Source organism: Cebus imitator, unplaced genomic scaffold, assembly GCF_001604975.1.
Source record: "Cebus imitator isolate Cc_AM_T3 unplaced genomic scaffold, Cebus_imitator-1.0 Scaffold312, whole genome shotgun sequence".
NCBI classification, from domain to species: domain Eukaryota; kingdom Metazoa; phylum Chordata; class Mammalia; order Primates; family Cebidae; genus Cebus; species Cebus imitator.
Window position 1 is genome coordinate 1,409,764 of NW_016107627.1, and position 13,741 is coordinate 1,423,504.

The 13,741-nt window shown below is 36.7% G+C and overlaps 1 protein-coding gene across 4 annotated transcripts in view; it reads left to right on the forward strand.

The window, feature by feature from the left end:
* Positions 1 to 13,741, forward strand: part of PCCA (propionyl-CoA carboxylase subunit alpha) — a 429,187-nt gene that overhangs the window by 49,841 nt on the left and 365,605 nt on the right. For 3 of the 4 annotated variants that reach the window (XM_017503569.1, XM_017503572.1, XM_017503570.1), the window contains exons 5-6: positions 9,593 to 9,706; positions 12,182 to 12,235. In XM_017503569.1, the coding sequence (XP_017359058.1) occupies positions 9,593 to 9,706; positions 12,182 to 12,235 (168 nt within the window). Of the gene's footprint in view, positions 1 to 9,112; positions 9,276 to 9,592; positions 9,707 to 12,181; positions 12,236 to 13,741 lie in introns of all 4 variants that reach the window. The other variant, XM_017503573.2, reaches the window with a different exon arrangement.

The window sequence follows — 13,741 nt, forward strand, 5'->3', positions numbered from 1 at the left end:
CATCTGAAAGTTTTGATAAGAGACTAACCAGCTATATACCATGAATCAAGAGTTGTCATGTCTTTTGGGATCTCAGCAAAAATATCAGATAATATGGGAAATGGAATCTGAGGCCAGAAAGCCAGCTTTTAGAGTTTCTAGGAATGCCGTGATATCTGAATAGATACTGTGAGAAAGGTACTCATCATGAAGATCTTCATGATGAGTACCTTTAATAGAGGAATTTAAATAGAGATGTCTGTAACAATTTAGGACTGGTATAATCACTTTCATATACGTATATTTATATCAGATGCTCACTAGATTTGTTGATGCTTTTTGTGCAGTCTTACAAATAAGTTTATATGATTCATTTTAGAAAACTATGTTCTTGTTTACAATCTTTGATTTTTTTTTTTTTTTTTTAAGACAGAGTCTTGCTCTGTTGCCCAGGCTGGAGTACAGTGGCACAGTCTCCACTCACTGCAACCTCTGCCTTCTGGGTTCAAGCAATTCTTTTGCCTCAGCCTCCTGAGTAGCTGGGACTACAGGCACACGGCGCCATGCCCAGCTAATTTTTTTTTTTTTAAGTAGAGACGGGTTTTCACTGTGTTGCCCAGGCTGGTTGTGAACTCCTGAGCTCAGTCAGTCTGCCCGCCTTGGCCTCCCAAAGTGCTGGGATTACAGGCATGAGCCACTGTGCCTGGCCTGATTCTAAATTAAAAATACATATACTATATATTTTCTGTGTTCAGAAATGAAAAAATTTAAAAGTCCTGACTTACAATTAAGGCTGTTGGGATGAGTCAAACTTCATGTTCCAGTCCCAAATTCCTAAGGAAGAAAAAAAGTTAAAAAGAAAAGACCAAGAGAAAAAACAGGCTGGGCATGGTGGCTCATGCTTGTAATCTCAGCACTTTGAGAGGCTGAGGCGGGAAGATCACCTGAGGTCAGGAGTTTGAGACCAGACTGGCCAACATGGCAAAACCCCATCTCTACTAAAAGTACAAAAATTAGCCAGGCGTGGTAGCAGGAGCCTGTAATCCCAGCTACTCAGAAGGCTGAGGCAGGAGACTTGCTTGAACCTGGGAGGTGGAGGTTGCAGTGAGCCAAGATCGTGTCACTGCACTCCAACCTGGGCAACAAGAGGGAGACTCTGTCTCAAAAAGAAAAGGAAAAACAACAAACCAGAATTTTGATGGAAAATAGGAAAGAGTACTTGTGGAATCCTGGAAACCTGGAAACTTGAGGATTTTTTTTTTTTTTTTAGACTGAGTCTCGCACTGTTGCTAGGCAGGAGTGCAGTTGCACAATCTTGGCTCACTGCAACCTCCACCTCCCAGGTTCAAGTGATTCTCCTGCTTCAGCCTCCTGAATAGCTCAGATTACAGGTGTCTGCCACCACGCCCAGCTAATTTTTACATTTTTAAATAGAGACGAGGTTTCACCATGTTGGCCAGAATGATCTTTATCTCCTGACCTTGTGATCTGCCTGCCTCAGCTTCCCAAAGTGCTGGGATTATAGGCGTGAGCCACCATACCCAGCTGGAAATTGAGGAATTTTTAAAGAGTTGGCTGATGGGATCATGCAGCAGGAAACCCCAGTCTGAAACAGATAGAAGAGGATGACTAGATGACTGGAAAGATGGGAGCAGCTCCAGAGGAGTGAGCTTTGAGCACAAGTGGACATCCAGCCAGGTGATTTCTCCACATTCAGTGTCCATGAGGGAGCAGATGATTCATAAACAGGTAGAGCCATATCTTGGAATTCTTCAGTAGTTAAAAAGAGTGAGGTGAATCTCTATATATCAACAGAGAACAACTCTAAGACACTAAACACCAAAAGAGAACTTGAATAAGGACATATTTGGTATAAGGATACCATTAATGTTAAAAGAATCTCACCCTAAAGTATTTTTATAGTTACATATATAAAAGCATAGAGCATAGGTTCTCAACAGTGGCACTATTCACATTATGGATTAGAGAACTCTGTCATGGGTGACTGTCCTGTACAGTATAGGATTTTTAGCAGCGTCTCTGGCATCTTACCCACTAGATACTAGTAGTGTCCCCAACAGGCCCCAGTAGTGACAATCAGAACTATCTATAGACATTGCCAACTGTGTCCTAGGGGACAAAATTGCTCCAAGTTGGGATCCCTTGGCATAGATTGAAGTCTAAGAATACATACTCACCTGATAAGTGAGAGAGACATTATAATGGGGACAGAGGTGTGGTCAGTGGAGTTGTTAGCTTTATTTTAAATAAGAATGTTTAAGTATTACATATATTTACATATATTACATGTAATTAAAAAAAGACACAAAAGATGGCTTTACTTTTTTTTTTTGAGACAGAGTCTCACTCTGTTGCCCAGACTGGAGTGCACTGGTGGGATCTTAGCTCACTGCAACCTCTGCCTCCTGGGTTCAAGTGATTCTTGTGCCTCAGCCTCTCAAGCAGCTGGGACCATAGGTATGTGCCACTATATCCGGCTAATTTTTTGTATTTTAGCAGAGATGGGGTTTTGCCATGCTGGCCAGGCTGATCTCAAACTCCTGGCCACAAGTAGCCCTCCCAACTCTACCTCCCAAAGTGCTGGGTTCACAGGTGGGAGCCACCGCACCTGGCCAGCTTTGCTTTTTTATAAGATACCTGTTGTATTAAATTTAAAAATGGTTAATGGTTAGAAGAAGAAATACAGATAACTTACAAACATGAACATGTGCCCAAACTCACTAATAATCAGGAAAATGCAAGTTAAAAAAAATGATAAATTATTTTTCTCCATTACATTAATAAAATTAGAAAGATAAACCATGTTCAGTGATGGCGTAGTATGAGGAACTTAATTCCTAACAGTAGTGTTAAGTTGACCTAAGATTTTAAATGTGTACTTTGCAGTATTTGTACTTTTAAACATTTTTCTTATAGAAATATATATATGTAAACAGATTGGTGTGTTTAGGGAAGCTTATTGCAGTGCACAATACCTGCACATTGGAAACCGTGTCCAATATTAGGAGAATGGTTAAATAAGTTATGGTTCATCTAGATTACTAGAAATATGGGATAGCAGTTAAAAATGATGCGGTAGAACTCTAAAAAAATACTGAGTGATAAAATAACTTGTAGAGTAATATGTAGTGTGATTCATTTTATACCAAGAAAACTCTTAAACACAAAATAAAACTCTGCAGTGGTATTTCTGCATATCCATATGAAAATGCTTAGGTGAGTCTGGAAGGACACACGCAAAACTGATAATAGCTGGATGATAATAGGAAATGGGACAAGGAGCCTTTAAAGAAGGGCAGGGAATAATGGTTATCTGGTTTCTATAAGCTTTTTTTTTTTTTTTTTAAGCTTTTTTTCTTTTTAACCAAAGGAATAATTCATACATTAGTTGGGTAATTACAATAAAATTTAAGAAGATCTAGATGACTTGCTTTTATGAATAGTGTCATCATTTGGTGGCTTGCACTGAGCAGGGATAGCTGCTGTTGGGGCTTTGGTAGGGCTTTAAGATCTCATGACTTTAGGTGGCTCTCCATATTTTGTGGAATTGGCATTAGCTGTTTATATAGTTTGGAAACACTTTTTTAAAAATAATTGATTTTAATGGAGATTATTTCCAGATCCTATTCCTAGAATTTCGCTCTGTTATTATGTAAGAAAGATGTATTCAGAAATATATGTCTGTGTATTTACATGTTAATCATTAGACTCTTGAATGTGTGTGTGATAGCTTTCTCTTTAGTAAGTGGAAAATGATCTTAAAGATTGCAAGCTAAAGCTGAGCCCACACTCTTACCGGTATTTTCTTGTTTCCCCCCTCAACCCCACCTTGTTAGAGTTTTCTTAGGTAGTATTATTTATTTATTTTTTCCTATGTAATGAAGTTCTTCAAATGTATACTTTCACTGTGGCTTGTCAGTAATTGGTCAGAAATTGTGATGGATCTATATAATTTTTTTTCTATGAAATCTGTATTTGTTATTTTTTATTTTTACAGATGGGTCACACTATGTTGCCCAGGTTGGACTTCAACTCCTGGGCTTGAGTGATCCTCCTGCCTCAGTCTCCTAAGCAGCTGGGACTACAGGAGCTGTGCTACTGCACATGGCAGTTTTAGTAGTTTTATTTTTTATTTTCTGAGACAGGATCTCTCTCTGTTACCCAGGCTGGAGTGCAGTGGTTCAATTGCAGCTTGCTGCAACCTTAGCCTCCACTTGGGAAGCCTTTTGGATCTGCCAGTGCTTGTCCGAAACTTTTTACTCTGCATTAGTTCATATCTCAGGTGTTTTTACCTACTTACTTTGCACATTATTCTTCTCAAAGGCATTTGTTCAAGTTTTTTTCAAGCTAATAAAGGAAAACAAACCTGAGCCATCTCTCGGCTGTCACTCTGCCTCTCCCACTCTTTACATCCAACCATATGGACAGTCCCCACCCCAGCTCACCTCACCTCTACCCTACTCTTCCTCTGCTTTATTCCGCTCCTTTCCATTGTGGTCTGGCACTGACCAGCTACACTGACATGACTCTTGTGAAGGTTTTGCTTGAATACTTGATATCTACTTTCTCCCTGTCATTCTTCCTCTTCTCCCTTGGTGCTTCTACTAAGGGGTCAGTGGTATGAGAAGATAGTTCTTCTCCTGCTGGTTTTCATTCTTTTGTTGTTTACTGTATCCTCAGGAATGCATGCTTGCAAGACAAAGACTAAAAGAAAAAAACAAAAAACCCAAACAATAAAAAAACCCAAAACACCTTTGTTTGGTTCCAGGATTGATTCAGCATCAGTTCCCTTTTGTAAAATGAAAACAGGGTTGTAGAAAATGGGCTGGGAATTTTGCAACTGGCAAAAACCTACTCTCTTTTTTCCCTGTAATTTTAAATTTTACCACTTTGAAAAATCATGTAAGTTATCTTAGAAGAAAAATAGTTGTCACTAATTCTGCCATCCAGAATAACCATGAATAAATACTTCTTGGTGTTACACATGTAGTTTTCAAAATAGAATCAAAGTGAATGTTTTTAAAAAATTATTTTGTTTTCTATGAACAAATTGCCTTTCTGGGAAAGGACGTGCTGGAATGTTAGTTTTTAAAAACGTATATAAGTATCTTTAGATACTTTTAATGAAATAGAGTTCTGTTTCTTTTTTTTTTTAAGTAGGATTTTATCTGGTTTGATTTTTGTTTTCTAGTTCTTCAAATTAAGATTGATGCAGTTGGCTTTCCTTTCTTTAATCTTTTAGTCTTTCAGGGTAATTTTCTTTCTTTTTTTTTTTTTTAATGAGACCCTCATTAGTTTATTATTTTTTTAAATTGTGGTAAAATGCTTATAAAGAAATTTACCATCTTAACTATTTTATGTATACAGTTCAGTGGTGTTAAGTACATTCACATTGTTGTACAGCCACCACTACAATCCATCTTCAGAACGCTATTCATATTGCAAAACTGAAACTCTACCTGTTAAATAATAACTCCCCATTCTAGGCACCCTACAGTCTCTGGCAACCACCATTCTACTTTCAGAATAGTTTTCATTGGTTAGTAATGTTTGGAGGATTTGATTAGATTTGATAGATACTGAAGTCTGGCTGGGTTATGTAGAGTATTTTTACTTTCAGCCAAGGAGTGCATCTAGTCTGTATTATGTCATCCTTGGAGTATTCTACCTAGTGTCTTGCATTGAAGGGCATCACAAAGGAAACTCCTGTATTCTCAGTCATGGTAAATAGTGTCCACTTCACTATGGATCTTGTTGAGTGATAGGTTTCAGAACATCTCTAGGCATGAAGAAACATTTCCAAAGCTGCTCAACTTCCCTGTCTTTCTAGTATGTACTAGTTTAGAAGGTACTGAAAAGCTTTTGCTGACACCATTGAGTTTTATTCTAAATATAACGTCTGGCCTAGCACTTTTTGTCACTCATATGCAATCTATTTGATAAGGACAGGGACCAAATAAAATATCTTTTTCAGTGTATTTTAGGCATCTAATTGACTAATATGAAATTTTCTGCCAGTCACAAGTTTTGAAGTGCAGGCATAATTTTTAACCTATTTATATCCAAGAATTTACATTTATTTTTTAAAAGTTAGTAAGGAAGATAATTTTTCTCAATCCTGTAAGATAAAATACACATCTGTTGTTCTCCTAGTTTGTTATTTGGAAATTAGGCTCATACGAGTAATAAGGTGATGCAAGTAATTTTTCTCTGAAGAATAAAAAAATTCAAAATATAAAACTAAATGCTTGATGGGAAAACCAATAATCTGCTTTAGAAACCTCGACTGGTTTTCTGAGAACAGAAAAGTTTATGAAGACAAACTATACTTAGTGTTAGTACTTAAAATGCTTAATTTTTCTTTTTGAAATATATAGCCAGCAAATTCCTGCTTAATTGATTAGTTTACCCCAGTTTAAACTTTCCATGGTGGTTATATATTTCCTTTGCCATTAAAATGTATAAAAATGAATTTATATTTTTCAAGATGTTGAAATTTTTGAAACATAAATGTATCTAGTCAGCCTATGCAGTATTAAGTCATTTTGCAGAACAGCATCTGCGTTGCTTGAATACTGTTTGTTTTGTATTATTAAGCTAAAGAAAACACGTCACACATTTCATGCAACAGGGACAATAAAATTGAAACAGAGTTTCTAAAGTTTGTTAGATTGTTCTTTCCAGGTTGACTCTTAAGTGTCTCTTTAACTAAGGCAGCAGAGGATTTTAATGTTTTCTTTTGCATGGCTTTTTGCTGCTACTGACCTTGGACCAGACTGTGGGCTTGTTGAGATGTGAATGTACCATATCCCTTGAAGTAAGATTTGTTTCTGCAAGTAGAGGAAAAGAAGCCAACCAATCCTTTATAAACAGTTTATGTTTAGTCCATCCTTATAAAGTCTATAGCAGTTTTGACCTGCTTTTAATGCATAATTTATTTGAATGTATTGGAGTAATCTTGTTTTTAAATGGAACAATCTTAATCACCCAGTAAAATGTATTAGTCTCTGAGTTAGTTCTTAGGACATTTATAAAACATTTGTGATAACATAGGAAAAATGATTATTATGCTAGTTAAAAAACAAAAGGATGTAAGTTATATATGCGGTATCATTATGAAAGTGTATTTAGAGAAAAGACTGGAAGTAAAAATGTCAATACTGTTAGGATTCTCTCTCTCCTTTTTACTTTGGAGTGGATGTTTATTGTAGAAATTTTGGACATATAAACACGTGCCTATGTGTATCTTTTAATTTCTTTTCCTCCATAAACCACCTGTTGCCATATATATGGCCAAGATTAAGAAGACTTTATTTAGGTGTAAATTTTTACCTCAAAGATAACGACTTAACATTGCAACTTTTTAGTACCTCAAAGACAATGGCTTTAACATTTGATAATGAAAGTTTCTAAACAAGCTGCTATCCAAGTGTATCTATGAGTAAATAGCTTTTGTCACTTTACTTTGGGCTAGGGGAGATTAAAAAAAGAATTTAAAGCATAACCTTTTGATCTGGTGGAGAAGAGTGTGTAAATTGTAATGGTGTGCAAAGCAGTTAAAATGAGATTATTGGGTAGATGAGATTAAATGCTAAAATTTGCACTGACTGCTCTTGGAGTTTAGATGAAAGGAGATTCATCCTAGATTGAAGTACTTGGGAAAGACCCAGTGGTAGGTGTGAAATGTGAAGTGCATCTTCAATAATAGATAGTATCCAAGGAGAATAAAACAAGTTTGGATTTAACTTTATTTTTTTTTATTTTTATTTTTATTTTTATTTTTTTTGGATTTAACTTTAAACAAAGACTTAAATGTATTATTTTTAAAGGATTGTGAAGTACTCAATTTTTTTCTTACAGAAAAAACTACAGTCACAATTACAACAACAAAATGGATAGTAACAGGATCTGAAGTGGGCAGAGGGCAATAGGGTAATACAGGAAGGGGCATCCTGGTCTGAGGGCAGGGGAGCAACTTGAGGTTGGGGGCATACCAGGCAGCAATAACCACCAACAAGGCCTTGCTTTGAATATATTTAGGAGCCCTTCGCAAGCAGGGCTGCTTTTCCCTGCAATTGGTATTATTAAAGAATTACCGAATGTATGTATTTGGATATTTTATATATTAAGATATTGACCTGAAAATCCCTTGGGCATTTATCTGATCTTTTACCTTTCAATACTCAATATAATTTTTTACTAAAGTGGGAAATATTTATTGTATTGACAAAGATAATTTTTAGCTTTCCAAAAGACCACTTTTTTAGTTTTTTTAGATCTCATTTAACACAAAATATTTAAAAATTATTTCACAACTGAAGACTATAACTTAGAAATACTCAGAGGTATTTGCCACCTTTGACTTGATTTTTTTTTTTTTTTTGAGATGGAGTCTTGCTCCGTCGCCAAGCTGGAGTGCAGTGGCACAATCTCGGCTCACTGCAACCTCCACCTCCTGGGTTCAAGCGATTCATCCGCCTCAGCCTCTCGAGCAGCTGGGACTACAGGCGTGTGCCACCACACCCGGCTAATTGTTGTATTTTTTAGTAGAGACGGGGTTTCATCATGGCCAGGATGGTCTCCATCTCCTGACCTCGAGATCCCCCCACCTCGGCCTCCCAAAGTGCTGGGATTACAGGCGTGAGCCATCATGCCCGGCCTGACTTGTTTTTTTGGTAGACGAGTGGGTCGTAACTGTTTAGGTATATGTTTGTTTTCCAGTTTTACATATCTGCCTTGTAAAATAATTGTAATCTGTTTGGAAGTTCCTTAAACTGGAAAACCATTAGGAAAAGTCATTTAAAAATATACGAATCGTTTCATCATTTAAAAAGGATAGCCTCCTTTTAGAACTAAGCAGTTTACTCTTTTTCATATTAATGCTTAGCCTCTATTATGCAAAATAGATTTAAACATTATAGAGTGAGTAGTCTTAAAAATGGAGCATACATTCTTGAATTTTGAGTGGCTTTAGAACTTAATACACATATCATTTTTTTTTTTTTTTAGAATAAATGTAAAATGGATGAAGATTGAATGCGAGAGTATTTAAATGATTCTCAAGATTTTCTGTTTCATGTGTTGTGATATTGAACTCTTTCTTTCGTCCTAGGCTTTAATTTGTGCCTGGTGCTGACCTGATGCTGTGCAGGGACACTCACTGCATCCCTCCATTCAGTCCCTCTAATTATCCCAACTTCCTGGGGAGCTTGCTTAGAACTGGGCATGAGTGCTCGTTATTAAAATATTGGGCTACCCTGGCTACATGTAACAAGGTAGTTTTTGATATCAACTTTATGTACTGATAAATAGGAGGCTAAAATTGTTTGCTGTGATTTTACATAAATAGGTAGGGGATATTATGGAAATTATTTGGTTAGACAATGAATTAGGCTGTAATAAATGAAATCATGGGTAATAGAGTTCCTGAGTTTATTTGTTGCATTGTTGCTTTTTAGTGCATATTCAAAAAGAAATATGACTCTATAAATGATATGCAGAACAATCAGATTTGCAATTTTGTGTATATTTGCAGATGATGGTAATTATTTTTGCTGGGCGCATCTGTTAATGCAGAAATTTGTCTCCTCAGGTTCATGTGAAAATGGCGGATGAGGCCGTCTGTGTTGGCCCAGCTCCCACCACTAAAAGCTACCTCAACATGGATGCCATCATGGAAGCCATTAAGAAAACCAGGGCCCAAGCTGTGAGTCTGAATGAATCTATCTACTGCAGCTGTTTCATATGTAGTGAGCAGAAAGCTAGAGTTTGTATTTAAAAAAAAAAAAATAAGAAAGAATGATTGAAAATGCTGTTGCAGTTGGTTCATGTCACATGAGTTAAATGTGGTCGAATTCGCTACTGGAAATCAAAGGCTTTGTAGCATCTGGCAGTGTTGGTCGCTGATCCTGCAGGTGGCTGCTGGATTCAGCTTTCACACCAGGGAGCAGTTTCAGTTCATTTCCAAATTTGCTAGGCAAAAATAAATCCCAATTAGTTTTGAGTATTAACCCTTTCAGTGTAATACTAGCATTTAAAAAAATTCTGTGTTATAAACAGGATCCAAACACCCTGTTTAAATTCCATTTTAATCATTTAAAAATTATTTATACCTAGTACACTTCCAGAAATAAAAACAGCACATTTGGTAATTATTTTAGTTTGTTATGTCAGTAGAATGCTCATAATTTACAAGGATAAATCATTCTCCCCACCCCCAATTTGTTTGAATAGAGTGGAATCCAAGGAAAAAAATGATTTCTGACATCAGGAACAATGTTTTTTCTTTTTTTCCCATTTCCTTTTTTTAATTATCAGTGAACTAATTATATACAGTGTTAAAAACTATGCAAAGCTATCTCTAAAATTGTATGGAAACATCCAATACGAGCAGTTAAGTCTGGAGTGCTTCAATTAGTGCTCACATTTCTTTTGAAAGAAATGTTTTAGTAAGATGCATGTTTAAATAAAAAAACTTAATTCATGAACCCATATTATAGATGTTTACAGTTTATTAGCACAGTTAATGGAGGTAAAACTCGTTTAACCCTTTAACTATAGTTTGCCAAAATAAATCTGTAGTTGAGTGTTGATAAAATGAAGTTGGTAGAATGAAAACTCTTTTTCCATGATATAGCAGTTTAAATTCTTCTGTATCATGTTCATAAAGCTTAAATCAGCATTTATTTTAGTTTGTTTTTTGAGATGGAGTTTTGCTCTTGTTGCCCAGGCTGGAGTACAACCTCCGTCCCCCTGGGTTCAAGCAATTCTCCTGCCTCAGCCCCCCAAGTAGCTGGGATTACAGGTGCCTGCCAAATGCCTGGCTAATTTTGTATTTTTAGTAGAGATAGGGTTTCACCATGTTGGTCAGGCTGGTCTTGAACTCCTGACCTCAGGTGATCTGCCTGCCTTAGCCTCTGAAAGTGTTGGGATTACGGGGGTGAGCCACTGCACCTAGTATGAGTTCAGCATTTAAAAGTCACTGATACATAGCTATTTTTGTATTATGATACTGGTTCCTTCAGAAATTTGACTTTCTTTTTTTTTTTTTTTTTTTTTCTGTTGAGATGGTCTTGCTGTATTGCTTAGGCTGGAATGTAGTGGCGTGATCTTGGCTCACTGCAACCTCCGCCTCCCAGGTTAAGTGATTCTCCTGCCTCAGGCTCCCAAGTAGCTGGGATTACAGGTGTGCACCACCATGCCTGGCTAATTTTTGTATTTTTAGTAGAAATGGGGCTTTACCATTTTGGTCAGGCTGGCCTCGTGATCTGCCTGCCTTGGCCTCCCCAAGTGCTGGGATTACAGGTGTGAGCCACTGCCCTGAGCCAGAAATTTGACTTTCTTTTTTAGCAGAATTATTTTACTAGAAGTATATTCAACACTGGCTAATACTGAAGTGGCTAAATTTATGTTTGGCCAGTCAGTGTGGCAGAGCCAAAAATTACCTGATTAGATCAGGCTGGTAGATTGTAGCAATGTGCCTTGTGGGTGAGGATAGCAGAAAGTAGTTGTGAATGGCAAAATTTGGGGTGAGGAAGGAAAGAAGAGTAGACATTAGACAAAAAAGAATTCAGAGCACAAAATAAAAGTAAAACCACACCTCCATTTTAGTTAAGTTTGATAGAAAGGGCTCATTGGTAGTGGCTTAGTATTGTTAATGCCATCAGGAATAAAATATGTTAACTGTCCTAATAGTCTGGGTTTTGGAAAGTAGTAGTTCATGGGTACTGTAAACAAAGGAGAATTTAGTGTTTTTCACCCATCTTGGCAAAGGTTTCTTTTACATAACTCTTTGACACCATTGTGTAATTCTCCAGACTTGTGGACAAAGTTAGCCTCAGGAAAAGGAGAGAGAGTTTTGTTGAATAGTGTAGACAAATGCCACCGGGCAGGAAGATACGTGGGCATAGACTCACCATTATGGTTAGGGCAAAGGTGGTGAGTGGAAAATGAATAAATTAGGGCAAAGGTAGTGTGGAGAAAGTGAATATAGGAGGCAGTTTCTTGGAATTTGTTTCTGATCCTAGAAATGTGAGTTAGAACTGAGCAGTGTATAAGAGAAGTATACTTATTCAAGGGCTCTTGAACAGTAAATATTAATACATAAATGCACTGTACATTTTGCTTATAAAGCTTTTGCAATATGATAAAATTTAAAGTGCTTTTTGCTTTCATTTCTAAGGTACATCCAGGTTATGGATTCCTTTCAGAAAACAAAGAATTTGCCAGATGTTTGGTAAGTTGGTAATGAACCAGAAACTGTTCATTTCTATTTCTGAAAGCAGTGTAGTAGCATGGCTTTTGTAAATGTGGGCAGTGATGGATTATAGAATTCTAATTAACCCAACAATTCTTTGAAAATTGTTTGTGAAAAGTGAAGTGTTTTTATTCTGAAACTCAACTCTTGATTTGAAGAGTAATTATAAAACTAGAAAAGTTAGAAAATCACCATTACACCTGTGAATGATACCTGGTATATTATATACTGCATGGTATTTGAATTCAAGTTAAAAACTGCATATTTTTAAGTGTAAATATGTTAGGGAGTTTAGTGAGTTATTGTAGTGATTTAATTATTTTCTGGCATTTAATATCAAATCTTACTAACTCCTCTAATTTGGGTAAAGTTTTTTTTTTTTTTTTGAGATGGAGTGTCACTCTGTCACCAGGCTGGAGTGCAGTGATGCAATCTCGGCTCACTGCAACCTCTGCCTCCCTGATTCAAGTGATTCTCCTGCCTCAGCCTCCTGAATTGCTGGGACTATTGGTTTGTGTCACCACACCCAGCTAATTTTTGTGTTTTTAGTAGAGGCGGGGTTTCACCATGTTGGCCAGGATGGTCTCGATCTCCCGACCTCCCAAAGTGGTCACCCATCTCAGCCTCCCAAAGTGCTGGGATTACAGGTGTGAGCCATTGCGCCCAGCCAAAATTGTTTTTAATGATCTGAATGTCCCCTTCCAGCTAGATATATTAACCTGTCTTTGTTATTAAATTGATTTTTCCGGGTATATTTATAACTTCATTCAAGATGGTACTGAAACCTTATTTTTTAGATACTAGAATATGATTTTGATTATTGTTTGTACATTTGTTTATTAGATCAATTATGCCAGGTATTATCTTAATTTATTTTAATGTTATACTTTTTTGTTTCTGTGGCATACAGTCATGTGTTGTTTAACAACATGAATACATTCTGAGAAATGTATCATTTGTTATTGTTCGTTCTTGTGTGAACATTACAGCACATTACAGAGTGTACTTACACAAATCGACACGGTAGAGTCATTCTTGTGTGAGTTTGTTCTTGTGTGAACATTACAGAGTGTACTTAAATCAACATGGTAGAGTCTCCTACATGTTTAGGTTAAGTGTGCTATAGCCTGTTACAAACCTGTGTAACATGTTTCTTTACTGGGTACTGTAGGCAGTTGTAATAAAGTGGTAAATATTCGTGTATCTAAATATGTAAACATGGAGAAGATACAGTTAAAAATACAGGATTTGAATCTGTGGAACGACTGTCATACGTGTGGTGCCTCATTGAAATGTTCTGTGGTGCATAAGTGTACTCGTATTCTGTTCTTCCACAGATTTGAAATTATTTGTGAATGTTGTTATTTTCTAGATGGAATTTTTACTTAAAATATATAACTTTTGCCGGGTGCGGTGGCTCAAGCCTGTAATCCCAGCACTTTGGGAGGCTGAGGCGGGTGGATCACGAGGTCAAGAGATCGAGAC